General features: G+C 59.4%; 1 protein-coding gene across 3 annotated transcripts in view; it reads right to left on the minus strand.

Annotated features, from left to right (window-relative positions):
- The window catches only part of KIRREL1 (kirre like nephrin family adhesion molecule 1), a 95,525-nt gene extending 79,512 nt beyond the window's left edge, over positions 1-16,013 (minus strand). For all 3 annotated transcript variants that reach the window (XM_039218505.1, XM_039218506.1, XM_039218504.1), the window contains exon 1: positions 15,918-16,013. In XM_039218505.1, the coding sequence (XP_039074436.1) occupies positions 15,918-15,969 (52 nt within the window). In that variant the 5' untranslated portion in view covers positions 15,970-16,013. The remainder of the gene's footprint in view (positions 1-15,917) is intronic.
- Between the last annotated feature and the right edge of the window lie 2,319 nt (positions 16,014-18,332).

Consider the following 18,332-nt stretch of genomic DNA (forward strand, 5'->3'; position numbering starts at 1 on the left):
GTGCACAGAGCAGGCCCCGGGGCCCTCCCGGCCTCCCCACTCCTCTGGAGCCTCTCGGGGGCTCAGCCCATCTCTTCAAATGGGCTCACGGAGGAGGAAAACAGACCCAGAAGCTTCTCTGAGGGCCCTGACCCTCGCCGCAGAGGAGGCCCGGGCAGGACTTATGAAAGAGGCTGGGGTTTGTTATTTGTTATTTTTGTTTTGTTTTTAACAAAACATCATGCAGGGCCTTGGGGAACTTGCAATCTGGCGGAAAACTGAAAGGTCAGTGCTTTAAATGGAGCCTGTGAAATGAGATAAAGAGGAGGTAAGTCAGGAAGGGTCCCCTGGAGGGGGGCGCCCTTCAGAGCCCCGGACGGGATGCGGGGAGGTGAGAAGCCCACCAGGGGAGGCCGGGGAGGCCTCGGGTCCTGCTCCCTGCTGCTGTCACGGCCCTGGTTTTCATTTTTCCCTTCCCCCACAGCCGGCTCCGGTAGGGCTGAGATGATTAAAACCAAAAGAATTTTAAATGTCTGGAATTCACTTTTCCCCCCGCTGATGCCATTTGCTTTTTTTCCCCTCCATGTCCCTCCCTCCTTCGAACTTCTCCTCCTGGGAGAGCTGTTTGCCTCGCGTCTCTCTTCTGGCCCAGTTTGCAGAGAGGATTCCCAGTGCCCACCAGCCCACTTCGCTTTCGCTGTGGGGGAAGCGCAGGGTGGGGTGTCTCAGGCAGAGGGGAGGGAGGAGGGAAGGGTGGAGGGGCCTTGATCTCGCTGGCGAAAGTTCCCAGAAAAAGAAAAGAGAAGAAATAGCTTTCAGGGAAAGAAATCTGCCAAATGTTTACGTTCCCACAAGACTGTGCAAAATCTTTTCATAGACCGGAGCTGAAGTTCAGGGCGAAGCCGGAGCATGTTTGTTCAAGGAGAAACTCTTCAGACACGCACACCGGAGCACCCACAGCCCTGGTCCGGGGCCTCCGACCTCCCAGAGCAGCCACACGGCCCCCAGGAAAGCGGATGGTGCGCGCGCGGGGGCGGGGTGGGGGGGTCACCGCCTGCTTTCCTACCCCAAGCCCAGACCAGGTCCAACAACATGGGAAATGTGTGCTCCTGCCCCCGCCTCCCACCCCCAGCTCCACCCTGCTATCTTGGGGTGTCCCAGCTCTGGCCTTCTGAAACCAAGCTGGAGACCCAGGGCCTCACTCCGGAAGAATCAGTCTTTTGGTGAACTCCCACGGGATGGCCAAGAGCCGGAAGACTGTGCAGCCAGAAGGAATCTTGGAGATTAACCTCTGACTTTGAGATAAGAAAGCAGGCCCAGGTCGCAGCCTAAGGTCACAACCAGGGCTAACCATTCACAGCTAGACTTGCAAGCCACTGCTGTTCCCATATTGCTCGGACACAGATATTCCTACCCTAACACCCAGGAAGCCAGAGCCTGGTCCGAAGGGGTGAGCCAAGGGTACCTGGGTGGTTCAGTCAGGAAATCAGATGATTTCCGCTGGGTAATGATCTCACGGTTTGCAGGTTTGAGCTCCGCGTCAGGCTCTGCGCTGTACATGTGAGGCCTGCTTGGAATTCTCTCTCCCTCTCTCTCTCTGGCCCTCCCCACCACTTTTCTTTCTCTCTCAAAATCAATAATAAAGCTTAAAAAAAACAACAAATAGACTTTCCATTAAAAAACAAAGAGGTGGCAAGCCATGTGAGACAGGCCACGTTTAACCCTTCGGCACAAGGCTGCGCTGCTGGCAGGGGCGGCCGCCTGAGGCCTGAAGGTCTGCAAGGGGGTGGGTCAGCCCTGTCCGGCGTCGGACCCCGAGAAGCTCTGAGGAGAAGCAGGCGCCAGCATGAGCACACATCAGTTGGTGGAAAGAAAGCGGTCCAGCCTGGGCCACCACGAGGCTTTGCTCAAGAACACACCCCTGAAGGAGCAGAGGGTTGAAGGTGAAGGAAAGGACCCTCTCCTCTCCCTGGTCTATAAACAAAATGCCAGGTATGGGGCTCGGTGGCCCCCGGCAAGGTGCTTTCGTGTACTAATGCAGTGACAGGAATGGCAGCGGGAGTGGGATGCCAGCACCGGCTAACAGGGTCACATGCCAGGGACGGGGTCTGACGCAGGGCGCCCGCGAGCTTTTCGAGAGTCCCACTGGCCAAAGGAGCCAGGACCCGGGTTCCGTGATGCCTCCCAGGTCTGGCAACTAGTTCGAGGCACAAAAGGGAGAAGATCCAATGCATTTCATTCTAAAGACCAAGCACACGGTGCCGGGTGCCGGGCCGAAGGAAAGCTCCCTACAGAGAGGGAAAAACAGATGGGGGTCCTCTGCCACCTCCTGGCGGACCTGCGGGGGCCCCAGCCCGACACAGAGCGGACCCGCTTCATTCTAGAGTCCAGCCCCCGAGGGCAAGCTCCTGTGTCAAATCCACCCTCTCTGCTTATCTCTGGGGCGGAGCCCGAGCAAAGGAGGTGGGCAGCCGTGTGGACCCTCGCACAGAGGCCACACCGCTACAGGTGTGAATGCCACTTGGGCCCTTCCCTCCCCACCCACCAGATGGTTCCTCAGGGCCTAGTCGCTCCCGTGGGGTCAAGCTGAGCCCCAGGTTGTGTGTCCCGCTCACCTGGAAACATACATTCCCAGGCCAAGACCTGGGTCCTGCTGGGATGGCCCCCTGGGCAGCCTTGGCCACCGCCCCGCGGGCCGCTCACCCCACACAAGCCACAGGAATCACTTGTGGCCATCTCGTGCTCGTCACCACCTCTACCTATCCCACCCTGCCCTGCTCCACCCTGACCCCCACTGAACCCCTACCCCACCCTGTTGCACCCCTACCCCGCTATGCCCCTACCCTACCCCACCTGGGCAGGCTAAGGGAGTCAGCCATGCACAGGTCAGGGGGGCTGCATCGGGGACCAGGTAGGCTGTCCCCAGGGAGCACAATGGCCTCCCTGCCCTGGCGGAGCCCCCTCAAGGCCTGGGGCCCGGCTCCAACCGCTCCACGGGGCGCCCGCTGCTGAGAGGTCCCCGCTCTCCTCCCCAGGCCTCATCCCACCCACTGCCGCCCCCCTTCCTCGGCATGTCTCTCCCCTTCCTCCCACCCCTCTGCTGCCGGCGTGGAGCAGGAGGTTATGAAAATGAGCTGCGTGCCCAGGAGACTGTAATTATCTGCTAAGTGTGAAAGCCAGAGTGATTAATTAAGAGATAATAAAAAGGAAAGGAGGGCGAGAGGGGGCCTCAAGGCTTTGCTTTGATGATAGAACCTGAGGTGAGCCCAGCAATTAGGGGAATCTTTATCGAGAGTTAGCTATAATCCACAAATTATCAGGCACCAAATGCTTCAGGAGCAGGGCACATTTCACTCCTGCCGAGTGACAGACCCGCAGACGGGGAGGACAGCAGGAGGAGGAGGCCGGGAGCACCCACAGGGAGGAGCCCGCGGCCGGCACCCAGGCCTGCCTCGAGGACCAGCCCCGGGCTGGCTCCCTGAGATGAGGGCAGCCACGCCCCCAGCACCAGCTCCTGTCCCCTGGGGCTCAGGCAGGATGCAGCCCAGTCCTCAAGGGAGTGGGAGCTATTGAGGCAGGGTCCCCTCCCCGAGGTGCAGGCTGCTTGTGCTGTGGGCGTGTCAGCAGCCAGTGTGAATGCAGCAGGGCTCACACCTGACAAGGCGACACCCAGGCTCCCAGCTCCCCCAGCCTGCAGCCTGCAGCCTGCAGCCTCTGCCCTTCCAGAGAACCTTCCTAACTGACCCTCCAGCACCCGTATCTCTGTCTCTTCTCGCAGGTGTACAACAGGGCTCAACCCCCACCCACCCACCCGGCCGGTTTTAGACAATCTTTGTATGTGTTTAGACCCTACTGTAATTAGCTATCCCGGAGCAGAAACCACGGCTCCTCCCTCAAGTTCAAGTTCAGAGCTAAGAGTCTGCACCTGTCTAATATGGCCCAGTATCCCAGGGAGATCTCCAAAGGCAGACACCTGATCCTTCCTTCTCTGCCCACGGGGCATTCCCTCGGGGTCCTCCCAGGCTAGGCTGGGCTGAGGACATATGTCCCCATGTGAGGCCAAGAGGAAGCCACTCCCGCTCTGAAGCTAGAACAGGTCCTGGGGGGGGGGGGGGCACTACCATGCCATCTCCCCTCCACATCCCACCGCAGCAGCAGATGCCTGGCCCTGTGGGGGTGAGGGGGCCCCCAGACCGCCAGCTAGAGACAGCAGGAAGGACGCCAGAGCCCTCCAGCCCCCAGCTGCTCCGAGCTGCAGAGAGGGGGCCGCTAGACAGGCAGGGCACAGTGGCTCTGGCCTCTCGTCCCCACGATTGGGGACACCGGGAGACCAGCCTGGGTGTTTCGCTGGGAAGCAAGTCTGACCCCTGAAGAGACGGCCTGCTCGGCCTCACGTGGGGCCCCCGAGGCAAGGCAGTCTACCCCTGACTGCCCTGGGCTTGCTTCTCCAGCACAAGAGCCTTCTCCGGAGGTGAGAAGATGAACTTTCCAGGGGAGGACGTCCTTTATCCACAGAGAGAATGCCGAACATTTGTTCAGTTATAGACCCTGTGAGACGGCTTTCCATGCAGGAGCAGGAAGGCTTCAGGTTAGACGCCAAGAGGAACTTCCCACCTGCCAGGGCCTATTAGCTACGAAAGCGAGCAAGCACAGGAGGCTCCTGCATCTCCTTTCTCCTCCACAAAGTACAGACCCTGCAGTCCAGGTGGGGTCAAGTGAGTCGGCCCGAAGAGAGACACCCTCAAGCTTCTTAAAGAATCATCTCTCCATTTTCATTCCCACCCCAGCTCGCTTGTTTGAGGAATGTGGTCTGCACTCACCCCCTTGTGCCCCAGCAATGGGCGGGGTGGTTTTGGGGGGAGAGAGGAGGAGGAAGGAGAAGCAGTCAGGATTCCCTAGACAGGAGGACTAAGCTTCACCCAGGGAATCGGAACTCTGAAGGCAGAGAGAGGTTCCCTCTCCTCCGGCCTGAGGCTCTTCCTCTTGGGCTGGGACTCTGCACATGGATACAGGCAGGCGGGAAAGAGTGTAGACTTGACACGTGGGCCCAGAAACCATCAAGTCTACTGAGAAACCGACCTACCCAGAGGTGGCCTCCATTGGCCCCAGTTATGCCTATGCATGACCCACCTTGCTTCCCAAATCACACTGCTCACTCATGACCCAGTGTTTGAGCCAAAGCCAAGAGGGTCAAGGTCTTGGCAGCATCCCTGTCACACTGTTTCCCCCAAATCTCCACCAAACCACAAGCTGGATTGTGAGGACGTGCTTCATAAAAGAAAAAAAACAAACTGGAGTGGAAATGACTGACTGCCTCTGGCATGGAGGGCTTCCCACCAACACCCCGGCTGCGTGCTTTTCAACTTGCCCCTGGCAGTGGCTGTCCAGGGCGGAGTGGGGGCGGCTGGGGACAGGTGAGGTGCAGGCAGCGGGCTGGGCAGCTCAGGGAGCCTTGGCAGGCACCATCCCTGTCCTGCCCCACAGCCTCCTTCCCTGAAACAAACCTATCAAAGCTCCTGAATCAATGACCCATCCAGGCTCTGTTACACAACGAAGCAGGCTGACACGTGAACTCATTCAGTTATCGGTGGAACCTCAAAGGCCTGTTTCCCCAGGGGAAGGCGTCTTCCAACACCTCCCAGAGAGGTCCCAGGACCAGCAGCACCAGCAGCAGCTGGGAGCTCGGTGCCCAGGCAGAAACTCCACCTTCCAAATCAGAATCCGCGCTTCATCAAGGTCCCCGCGTGTCCCGCAGGCGCGCCCAAGTCTGAGAATCCTTATAACACCGAGTTGAAGCCTTCTAGAGAAACAGGGGTGAGGACGATGGGCATGCTTTCTGGGCACTGCCCTAGGAGAGCTTTTCCAAGCCCAGCGGAGGGCTATCACTCCATTTCACAGATGCAGAAACTAAGGCTCACAAGTCCAAACCAGGGCGCCTTCCATCACGCTCCGCTGCGGCCTCGGGCCTGCCGCACTGCGCCCCAGCCCGTGGCCTCAGGCATCTCAGTTCACCTGCCTTGGGACAGTGCCCGGGGGCTTGTCTGTATCTGGACTACTGTTTTGTTCTTCACTCATCCTCTTCTCTGCCTTCCTCAGATCTGCCTCGGATTGTGAGCTGTGAGAAGCAGGCACTGTGCAATATTAATAATAACAAGGGTTTATTGAGTATCTTTTATGTTCCAGGTTCTGCCCCCTAATACACAATTCCCTCACTCAGTCCTCATGGCGCTATCGTGTCCATTGTGTGGATCAGCAAACTGAGGCTCCAGCCAAACTGGCTTGGTCCAGACCACACGGGTGGCCATCCCACAGACCCTCTGGTAAGGAAGGCCCAGAGCACTCCAGGAGGGTCACGCAATTCTAGGGTTGCATGGAAAGGGTCCAGTCTCCATGACCCGACCCTGGTGCACAAATTAAATCCCCTAGATAGGGCGCTGCAGCCTCACTCTCAATTTTCTGCATAAATGGAGAGTGGCAGTGGTGCAGATAATCCAGAAGTCATTTCAACTTGGCTTTGCAATGCATTAGATTTTTTTTTTTTTTGCAAAGTCAGATTTTCCTTTCTAATTATATTTGGCTCAAACTGACATTAAAATGAGTTTGCATTCCCACTTCACCCACCACCTGGTGAGGGGCGACTTTCCAGATGTGTGCGGGGTGATAGGCACCGGAGTCTAATATCCGCAGGGCCCAGAGCAGCTGAGGAGGGGTGGATGTGGAGAGCTGGCGAACTGGCAGCCTTGACCACAAGTGTGCGCAGGGGGCAAGGGCACCCCATCCGGCTGAGGGCGGCCGGTGGCAGGTTTCCAGGGAGGCTGGGTCGCAGGCACAGAGCAGCAGGCCAATAGCTCAGGGTCTGGGGTTAAAACCCAGGAGTCCCGCTGTCCTGATGAAAGTCCTTCTGGAGGATGAGGGTGCCCAGGTGGTGAAAACCTCAACCTTCCCTCAGGGGCTTCACCCTGCCAGCTTGTCCTTCCCGGGGTTTCCACTCCTTTGAAAATGCCTCTCCCCCCGCCCCCACCACCGCCCGACTCCCAGGTCCCTCTCTCTGCCCCCATCTGCCCATCTCAGCTCCTTTCCTATAATAACCTCCCAGTTAAGTGAATCGAATGGGAAGGAGCTGTTAAAAGCACCTCCTGGCTTGACAATGTTGGGTAATGGAGCGAGCAGGGCCCCAGGCTGTTCCTGGGAGAATTCGGGAAGGAGGGGAAAAACTCGGCTAAGCTGATTACAAGGACAAAGTTAATTTAGAGATGAGCTCCGTCCGTGGGGGTGTGGGTGGGGAGGAGGACGCCGAACCCGGGAGGTGAGGAGATTTGGGGAAAGTGGGCTTCAGAGAAACAGCCTTTGTTCCTGGAAATCATAATCCTTGGGAGGGACCTCGGCTCCCTCCTTCAGATTCCTCGGCTCCTTCCATCGGCTCCTTCCATCCTTCCATCGGAGCAGGGAGGCACAATCAGGGATTGTCCGGGGCGCTGCATTCCAGAGGCTCCAGCCCCTGAGCCGCACATCTGTGGAGGCCGGCTGTCCCCTCCCCCCCCCCCCCCCCCCCCCCCCCCCCCCCCCCCGGGGCTGTCCCCTCCCCCGGCTAGGCTCCCAGCCGCCTGCCCCACAGTGAGACCTCAGCATTTTTCACATTCCTCCCTCACAACCTTGGTCATAGAGCATTGTCACTGTGTTTATCCTGGGACCCAGAGAGGCCCAAGGACAGGGACCACTCACCTCTCCATCCCCGGTGCCTAGGCAAGAGCCAGGCCCGGACCAGCCCTTAAAACAGCACTTTGCTTAGCTGCTCACCAGGCCCCCTCCCTGCTGGTGGGAACCTTCTTCAAAGGTTTCCATTTGATAAAAGGAGTTCATGGGCTCCCAGTGGTTTGACAATCTCTAGGCTCAGCCCAAACACACACACACACACACACACACACACACACTCACACACATCTAAGGCCACCAGAGGAAGCAACCCCAGCCTGGCCCTCTGCTGCAAGCAGAAGGGTCCCCCAGACTCAGGACCCCACCGAGGCTCCCAGGAAACAGGCATATGGGGCCTCCTGACCCCACAGGGCTCTGGTCTGGGTTACCTCCACCGACCTCTGCCCCCACGCATCTCTATCTTAAACCTGAGGGCTCTGCTCGCCGTCTGGGAGGCTCCCCAACTCAGCTCACACATCTGAGACTTCCCAGGCCAGAACGGGAGTTTCCCCCGGGTTTCTGCTCACTTCTGCCTGGTCAAAACCCTGATTATCTGTCTGCTTCATTTACCTGAAGGGGCCGCCCCAGCAGGTGAGGAGTTTAAGACAAGGGGACGATTTGGTGAGGAATGAGTTGGGATCAGACTTAAACACAGGAGCCCCTGGCCCCATGCTTCCTAAAGGGCAGTCTCTGGCCTGGCTTTTCAAGGCATTCCGGGTCCGGTCCGCTCCGCTCTGGACCACCTTGCCTGCTTCCCCCACCCCAAATACCCAGCTGCACCGGTGCCTCCGCGGGTCTGGTGATGCTCTCCCTCTTCCTGCCTCATCCACATCCTGTCTGTCCTTGGACCCACCTCCCTGCTGGGGCCCTTCCTGGCCTCACACAGCTCTGACCTGCTGCTCTCCCGGCCACGCCCTGCCCTGCACCTGGAATCCTGGGCCACACATCTTACCTCCTGGAGGGGAGATGCCATATGATGTCATTTTTTTAATGTTTTTATTTATTTTTGAGAGAGAGAGCATGAGCAGGGGAGGCGCAGAGAGAGAGGGAGACAGAGGATCGGAAGCACGATCTCCCCTGATGGGGGGCTCAAACTCATGAACCATGAGGTCATGATCTGAGCTGAAATCAAGAGTCAGACACCTAACTGACCGAGTCACCCAGGCACCCCATGATGTCATCTGTTAAAAAATTTTCCAGGGGCGCCTGGGTGGCTTAGTCGGTTAAGTGTCCGACTTTAGCTTAGGTCATGATCTCGCGGTTCGTGGGTTCGAGCCCCGCGTCGGGCTCTGTGCTGACTGCCAGCTCAGAGCCTGGAGCCTGTTTCAGCCTGTGACTCCCTCTCTCTCTGACCCTCCCCTGCTCACGCTGTCTCTCTCTCTCTCCTACAAATAAATAAAACATTAAAAAAAAAAAATTTCCATAATGCCTACCCAGTATGTTTTGGGTAAAGTAATAAACATTTGCGGATTAAAAAAAAATAATTCTCCCCATTTTATGGAAAAGAAAACTGAGGCCTACTGAGGTTAGGTCATTTGCTCTTAAATACTGATGTGAGACCCTTAAGGGCGGGGCTAGGGTTTTACTGGTTTGCAACTCCGGTGTCTGGCCCAGGGCAGGCACACAACACATTTCTGCTGTGCGAAGAGACGTAGGGCCGAGGAGCACCATACGCGAGGGCATGCTCCTCACCCGGCTGCAGGGGGAGATAAACTGCACGGAAGAACAGCACCAGACGCCAGAGTCCAGAAGAGTCTGCATCCCTCACCTGGCGTGCGGTGGGACAGCACTACTGCTGCCCCTTCTGTGTCACCCAGGCCCAGCTGCCTTCTGGGAAACACCCTCCCCCCACACTGTCCCAGAGCCAGCCTCCCCCCTCCCCCCAACAGGAATGAAGCCCCAGCGCTATTGGAATTTGCTAGGGAGTGCTAGAGATTTCCATCCCTGGATTGAAGACCCTTCATTCCTAGGAGGGTGGCTGGCTGCAAGGCCCATTTATTTCAATACGATCCCAATTTTGTTAAATGGGCTCAAGGAGGGCAGAGAGGAACGAGGCAGCAGTCCCCGGAGACTACAGAGGTTAATAAAAGGTGCTGGAGAAACTAAATGTGGAGGGAGGGAGAGAGTGGGAGCTCAGGGAGCCCGTGGGGGTGGGGAGGGGGGAGAGCCAGATGGGAGAAGCAACGCAACGTGAGGTCCGCGATGGCCTGGAGTTAGAGCAGCGTTTGTCCTGGGCACTCAGAGGACCTCAGCGGGGTCGCACGCAGGTGTCAGCTGGCGGATGCAAGACGGAGGGGCCGGAGCCACAGGACCGGAATGGCGGGGTCCTGACGCGCTTGACCTTGCTTGGAGTGTGTGCGTCTGTCACAGGGGACCCAGAGGACGCAGGACAGCTGAGCGCCTTCAAGGACTCGCAAGGCCCCCAGAACCGTGGCCGTGCCGCACGCCAGCGCTCTGCTGAACGGACAGGCCGGGGCAGAGACGGGCAGACCCTGTCCACGCGCGTCTGGGGGCGAGAAGCGGGTCCGGGACGAGCATACGGCAGGCAGGGTGCGTGTGCACACGTGCAGGCAGGCACACGGTGGCCGACAGCCTGAGTCCACAGACATCCAAAGTGCCCGTCATCAGGGGCTTTCTTCTGAGAATATTCCCAGCCCCGCCCCAACTTCCCTGCTTGGGTCCGGGTTCTGTCACCCACCGGCTGCCTCGTCTCCGACAATCTGCTTAACTTCTAGGAGTTTTCTTCGTGCAGCTATCAAACGAGGACACGAACTCCTACCTTAAACAGATTACTGTTGGTATTAAGTTAGTTACTAATACATACAACACACAGTGGGTCTTCCACAAAAGTGAATGACCTTCTCCCTCACTTAGGGTGAACCATTCTCTTTCCTGACACCGGAGACTGCCTTGGCCTTGGTCTCTCACATTTCAGGATCAGAGAAGTCTCCACTAATGACCCCCCGGCCCCACACCCCCAGCCATTTCCAGGGCAGAGCCCCCTCCAAGGGACTGTCTAGTAAAATGGCCTGGCGGCTGGGGCAGGAGACCAGGCAGGAGCGGGTAGATCAGGAAGGGGCATGGCTTTCTCAGCTCCGGGGGAATGGAGAGGGGTCTCCCTACCCTCAGGGTGAATGAGCCCCCAGAAATCAGGGAGACGACGGAATTTGCCCCCAACCCTTCCCTTCAGCCCAGCTCCTGCTCACAGCAAGTCACTGAGCTTTCGGTCTGTTTTCTCATCTACTCCGTGGAGAAACAATAACTAGCCTACCGTCATCATAGATGTTCATCGATCTCTATTAAATGAGATAGTACACGTGAGGAGGTTGAAATTGGGAGGCACGACACAAATGCACAGTTAAAGACTCTCGAGGTAGGAGGCATGGCAAACCTCCTTCTGATAGAGGGTACGCACGACCCCCACGGGATAAAACAGGGGAGCCATCTAAGCAGGCGGCGAGCTGGATGGAGGCCAGCCACCAGGAGAAGCCTGCTGGCCACCGTGGGCAGGAGGAGGGGAGGCCGCTTCCCCTCTGGGCTGCCCCAGCTCCAAGGGGTCCCCACACACGTGTGTGAGCGTGGAGGTGCCTGGCAGAGGGCGGGCTACGTAGCGACACAGAGAGAGTTTTAATCTGGGATCTAACACTCCAGGCATGGCCTTGAACAAGTTAATTAAACTCAGGTTTGGTCGCCTTATCTATAAAATTCGGCGGGTGGGGGGACAGTAACTCACAACCAGACCCCAGGCTCTGTGCCTGCCGGAAAGGGCCTGGCTTGGAAGTGGGCTACCTGGGATCCCACCCTGGGCCCCCCGCGCCGTGCTCAGCCCTCGCCTCTGTGTGACCCTGAACCTCTCAGGAGTCAGCCTTGCACGGACCTACCTGCAAGGCTGTGTTCGATATCAGAAACAAACACTGGTCTGCAAAGCTTTGTATCCGCCAAGTAAAGTCCTTTTACAAAAGCCACATACGAACACCATCAGACCACCCAAGAAAAACCACTCAATACCAAAAAATGTGGAAAGACAGAATTTCAGAAAGAAGGGTTGTTCTTAAAATGTGAACGAGTCGGGGCGCCTGGGTGGCTTAGTCGGTTAAGCGTCCGACTTTCGCTTAGGTCGTGATCTCGCGGTTCGTGGGTTCGAGCCCCGCGTCGGGCTCTGTGCTGACTGCCAGCTCAGAGCCTGGAGCCTGCTTCAGTCTGTGACTCCCTCTCTCTCTGACCCTCCCCTGCTCATGCTGTCTCTCTCTCTCTCTCCTAGAAATAAATAAAACATTTAGAAAAAAACGTGAACGAGTCTACCTTTATGGGGCGCTCGCTCCTTCCTCCTGAGTTCCCATTCCACTGTGGACCAGGAAAGACCCTTTCCAGTCCAGCACCTGCCCCTGCAGCCATGTGGGAGAGGGGCGGGAGGGGAGAGGGGAAGGGAGAGGGGCGGGAGGGTGTGGGCTCCGAGGTCCGTGGGTTCCCACAACTACCAGTAAGACACTTAACCTGTTAAACCTCAACTTCTCATCCACGATAGGGGGATAATTCCAGAGCTGACCTCAGGGGTTGTTGCACGGATTAAATTAGATAATACGTAGCAGGTAGTTAGCACAAGGGACCATAAATGATCTCTGTTATTCCCAGCCTCGGAAATGAGGCCGCCTCAGCCTACTGTCCGCTCCCCACTGCCCGCAAGAGCCCTGCATCCTTCTCCCTCGAAGGCCGGCCAGCCCCACAGCTCTCTGAGATCTCTGGCCCGTGGAGGCCGCTGTCCCCTCCTGGGTCGGCCACGGTCCAGTCTTGTCCAGGAGAGGAGCAGTGGGAGCGAACACAGAGAGGCATACAGAGGAGCCCAAAGGAGGCACAGGCAGCCCGCCCACCGAGCACGGGCGTCCAGCCACCGAGCCCTGACGGCGAGCAGGACGGGGCACCACTGTCTGTGCCAGACGCCGGTCCGTGCTTGGCGCCCACAGCATGTTTAACTGCCATGAGGACCCTCTGAGCCTGTGAGGCGCGAGTTCTAGCCTCGCGGTACCGCCGAGCAGAGTGAGGCCCGGAGAAGGCGCATACCTGGTTCAAGCTGACATGACGCGCCCACCCAGCGGCCGAGCCTGCGATGTAACCACCGCTTCACGCTGCGTCTTTCGGACGCTGACACTTGCATCAAACCAATCAATTGATCAGATACTCAAGGGCACTTACCCAGTGCGTAGCTCTGTGTCAGAGACGGAAAGCTGGAGGAGAAAGGAAGACCTGGGCCCCGAGGGTCTGCAGGCCCAGAGGAGCTCCCATCGGACCCCTGGGCTCTCAAGACAAGGGGTGAGAAGAGAGGGGCAGGCAGCGCTGGCTTCCTCGCCCCTACCCTGCCTGAGAACCAAAGGCAGAGCAGGACCACCGGTGGGCAGCCTGGTGACCAGCAGAGGGTGGGGGCGAGCGAGGGGTCCAGGGTCCAGGGTAATGCCAAGCACAGAGCAGTGAGTGGGTTCACATCTTCCCTCGAGCTCCAAGTGAGTGGAAGGTGGAATCCAATCAAGGTCAGAGGGGGACCCGGCATCCCGATTTCTGCCTGTCTCCCCTGCCTCCTCGCCAGCCTCCAGGCCTGCTCTGGGCTGTGGGGGTGGCAGGGAGGCATCCCGGGGCCAGCGAGGGCGGGGAGGGGACGGCGGATTCCCCACTACTGCTCTTTCCAGACGCCTGTTGTCGCCAGGACGGAGCTGTGCTCAGGCCCTCGAATCCCAAGGACTCAGGAGGCTCCAGTCTCTTCCCTTTGCTCCTCACCCGCCTGCCAAGGTGGCTGGGGTGCCCTGGGGACCTCCGGGGGCTGGAGGGACCGACTTCTCTCCTACCTCCCCCTCCAGTCCCCCGAGGCAGCTCCCGCCCCGAGCCAGCCTGTCAGCCCACATTGCTCTGATTAGCTATAATCTTTCTTTTTCAATTTCTCCTCCCCGAGACTGGGGAGCGAGAAAATCTCCCAGAAAATGAATAAATATTTCAATTTTCGGCGCAATCAGTCTGAGGAGCGGCGCATGATGGAAATAGGGGGAAGGATAATGGTTTTCATTTAGATAAGATACAGAAAATTATTTAGTGAAAAATGAAGATTGATGAAGCCCATTGAAATTCTTTAAAATACGATTTTTATTTCTCTGCCTGGGCTGAATCTCTCCTTACCCCCCACCCCTCAATATGACTGCCTTCTGCTACCTTCTCCCCTTTTCTCCACCAGCCCCCTCCCACCCTACACCCCCTTCCCCCACTCCCTCTCCGCCTCCCCTAGTCCCTGACCTGGACATCTTTCTTTCTAAGGATGGAGGCCAAGGAGAGGTCACCCACCCTGTGAGTACCCCAGTCTCCCCAAGTGCCCACTCCCTCCCTGCCTGCCCCCCCTTCCTCCCCCCAGGAACTGCCAGCAGTGACTTCCTCTCCCCTCTGTCCATTTTCCCCCTTCCTTTTCTTTGGCACCCCTCCCCCACACAAATACTTTGCACACTCTGTCGGGTCTCGCTTTCAGCCCAGTCAGAGGCGGGGAGGTGGGAGCTCCGCTCACCCGACCCTCCCCCTGCCCAAGGGGAGAAAGGCACACAGCACACTCCTCTTTCCACCGTTTCTGTTCCCGATTCAATCCACATGTCTGGCCAGTTTGCTAACTGCACCTTTTGTTCCTTGAAGCTCATTTTGCTCCATATTGCTGACATGCTGGGGCTGCGGGAACGGGGAGAGGCCAGCTTGCCCCCAACTCGAGAGGGTAATGACCCAGCCGCCCCCCCACCCGCGCCCCCCTAGCAGCCAGCCCAACAAAGTCAGAACTTCAGTCATCTTTCCAACTTTCTGCCAAGTGGTTGCTGGGCCTGCCAACCTCAGGGCCAGGCCTCCTTGCCCAGCACCGCGCTCACACCCAGGATGCACACCCTTCCCGGGTCTCGGCCTGGTGCTGGGGGGCCTGGGGGGCCATACAGGAGCGCCGGATCAGGACCGGCCCTCCAGTAAGTCAGCCAGGCTTTGCCTTTGGAGCTGGGGAGGGGCCTGGTAAGGAGAGGAGGGGTCCAGCACAACACCCCACCCCTACACACACACACACACACACACACACACACACACGCACACACACCAGCCCCGGAAGGGAACCAAGAACAGGGCAAAGCCTGAGGCTGTTCTATGCAAGCCGACTTCACTCCACCTCCCCCATGATGCCGTCTGTACATCTCCATAGGTGTCTGCCTATATGAACGACTGTTCAAGTCTCTTTGTTTGCTGGAGGGCTGGTGTGTGCGGTACGGTTTCAGCGCGTGTGTGCGTGTCCTTGTGAATGCCCGCCTGCACACGCGCGGCGTGTCTGGGTGAGTTTGGATGTGTTTGGGTGCATGGATGTGCAAGCCGGCTCGGGGGAGGGCTCTGTGTTCGCCAGGGTGTCAGTGTCTTTGTGTGTCTGTCTGTCTCCGCTCGGGAGATGCTGTGGGTGTATCTGTCTCAGCAAGTGAGTAGTCTGTCTCCGGCTCTATGACTGGTTTTTGGTGTTTGTGTGTCAGCTCCATTTTTGGATGGGGGCGGCGGGCTGGGCAGGATTAACTCTTAGAGCCAGACCCGGGAGGCGAGAGTGCGCACCCACAGACCCCGGTGCTGCCTGAGGCCGGGCCCTACAGCCCCCCCAGCCCCCAGCCCCAGGATACACTACCAGCGTCTCCTCTCCCAGCCTCTCCCCTGCCAGTTCCAAAGAAGCCGCGACATCAACACTGTCCCGACCCAGAGTGGGATGTGAACCCCCCCAGTGCCCCCCCCCGCGGTATTTCAGGCCAGCCCCAAGCTGCCTTTGGAAGTCGGCTCCCCAGCCGGCGCCTCCGCGGGCAGGGGTCCCAGCAGACACCCCGGCAGCCCTCCCCTCCTCCAGAGGGGGCGGCCCAGGCAGTGTGGAGTTTCCCACCCCCCTCAGGGGCTGGTCTGGAGTCGGGATTCCCTTCACCACATCTTCGGGAGCCGGGTCCCCAGCTTTCCATGCACCTCCCACCCCAAATCTGAAATCCCACCCTCCTCCCCCCATCCCCCCCGCAGGAACGTGGCGTGCGGACTCCGGGCCTCGGCCGGCAGACGCAGGGAGGCTGCCGGAGGCTCCGGAGGGCGCTGTGCGCGTTCGGGTCCCGCGACGGCCCGACCCCGCGCTCGCGGCCGAGACAAGTTGGGCGCCTCCGCGGGAACGTCGGGCCGGCGCCCCGGGGGGCGGGCTGCGGGCAGGCGGGCCGCCGAGCGCGGGCGGCGGGGCTTACCTTGGGAGAAAGTGTCGGAGAGAGTGAGGATCCAGACGAGGAGGCTGAGCATGCTGCCCGCCGCCCGCCGCGCCGGGGCCCCGAGTTGGCGGCGGAGCGCGGGGCGCGGGCGGGAGGAGGCGGCGGGGCCGGAGCCCGCCCCCGGCCCTGCACACGCGCGTGCACACGCGCACACACGCCCGCACGCGCGCACCCCCGCGCGCACAAACTCACTTCCCCGGCCCGCGGCCCCCTCCCTCCCGGCCTCTCCGGCCCGCGCGGTCCCGCCCTCGCCCCGGCCCTCCCGCGCCCGGTGCCGCCGCTGGCCCAGCTCGCGCTCTCCGGGGCTCTTCCGCTCTCCGCTCCTCCGGGCCCTCCCCTCCCCTCCCCTCCCCTCCCCGCCCCTCCTGACGTCTCCTCCCCCAGCCCTCCCCCAGCCCTCCGGCCCCCGGCGCGCACGCACACCCTCCCCGGGACGGAGATGCCCGCGGCGCGGGACCCGGGGGGCGGGGGGCGAGGGACCGGCCACCGCGCCCCGCCCGTCACACTCGCGGGCTGGGGCGCCCCCGCTGCCGAGGGGGCGGCCGGGCGACGACCTGCCCGTGGGCCGGGGGATGGCCGTGATGGGGAGGCCGTGTGCGTGCATATGTGTGTCTGGGGGGCGGGGGGGGGGGCGCAGGGGGGACGCGATGGGCAGGTGGTGGGTCATGGAGTCAAAAAGCACAAAATCCTTGTTTTTGGTTTTTTTTTTCTTGTTGATCTCACACCCGGAATCGAAGCCCTAGATTCTCCAAATCGGGAATTCTCCAAGGGCTCATGAATACCGGGGTGGGGAGCGATGCGCCCCCCTCCCCAGCTACAAAACCCGGGGCCGGGCCTGGAGCCGCTTCCCGGAGCCGCCTGGCGCGCCGCCCGCGCCTCCCCCGGCACACAGTGGGGCCAGCCTAGGTGTCGCAGGGGGAAGGGGCGCCGTGGCCTCCGGCCTTTGTTCATCCTGGGTGGTACCGTCCAGCGGGAGAAGCGGCCCCTCCACGGCTGGGAAGGGCCACGGGGAGGGCAGCCACGCGGGGATCTCTAAGCGCGCAGGAGTTTGAGATCCTTGGGGTTGAGAGATGTGCGAGCGGGGAAGGGAGGCAGCTCCCGGCGAGAGCGGCGGGGGCCTCCACGAGGGCGCCCCTCTTTCCCAGGGGCCCAGCGTGGCGGCCAGCTCCCCTCCCAACCCCAGCCACGGAGGCTCTGCTCACGGTGCTGCAGGGGGTGCCCGGACGTCTGGGTCCTAGGAGAGGAGCTGAGGGGAGTCACGGACGTTGCACAGGAATTGCACAACTTCAGAGTGCTCCGTTGGTCAGAGAGCTCTCCACTTCTTTCCACCAGATTCTCGGTCTCCTGGGTCCCCAACTACCCGCCAAGAACTCCCGGTTTCGGCCCCCTGAACGCAGGCGCGCGGCTCTCTGGTGCCCTCTGCCGGCGCGAGGCGGTTTCTTCCAGGAACCTGGCGCCGGGCTGGATGGTCCAGACACATCTGCGCACAACTGAGGGGCCAGGGATACACAGCAGAGACACACGAGCCCGGATTCAGAAGCGTGTGGTGCCCAGACCCAGCGAACCCTTCGCGTGCGCCAAAGCACATATGCACGGGCAAACCTACAGTTTTAATAAAAGGAGCCATTCCTAGCCCAGAGAAATGGGCGTATCACCACGAACACGTTCAAACGGCCACACACCAATGTGCAGACACTAAGGGCTGTTCACTTACTCGCTCATTAATCATGCATTCCACAGATATTTCTTGTGTGCCTGCTTGCGTTGCAGTCAGAATCGCAGGCCGTGGAGATACAGCCATGACAAAAATATATACATAAAAGGACAAAGTCCCTCCCTCGTCATGTTCCATCCTGGAGGGGAGGAAGAGGCAGTAGAAAAACACAAAATACACCAGGCTGTAGTAATGCTGTGGGAGACAATCAAGGAAACGCTGCTGTGCTACAGCACCTTTTGTGCAGGAAATGGAGGGGTTCGGGTATCCAGGCCTCTCAGGGGAAAAAATAGCAGGTAGGCAGTAACCGCTAGTGCAAAGACCCTGAGGTAGAGGTGTTCTTGGAGTAACAGTGAGATTGCCTTTTCTCCTTTTCACTCCGCATAAAGGTGCAGGAAAGAGAGGCCCATGGTGATGGTTATTTAGGGCAATGTTGAGAAGACAAAGCCCAGAAGTGAGCAAAGAGGATATTCTTAGCTTAGTTAGAGCTCCTTGTCCACCTTCTTCTGGTTTCTATTCAGGTTTGATGGCTATTCTCAGTGTGAGGAGGGCCTGAGTTTTCAAAACTTATCTCTTTATCACCTCGAAACCCCAGCAGCAGCAGACCCGAACGCGCCCAGCCAAAGCAGCAAACACACAGAATCCCCTCCACATAAGCCATTCGGCATCCCAGATCCCGG

The sequence above is a fragment of the Hyaena hyaena genome, unplaced genomic scaffold (genome assembly GCF_003009895.1).
Source record: "Hyaena hyaena isolate Hyena2069 unplaced genomic scaffold, ASM300989v1 scaffold_766, whole genome shotgun sequence".
Lineage (NCBI taxonomy): Eukaryota > Metazoa > Chordata > Mammalia > Carnivora > Hyaenidae > Hyaena > Hyaena hyaena.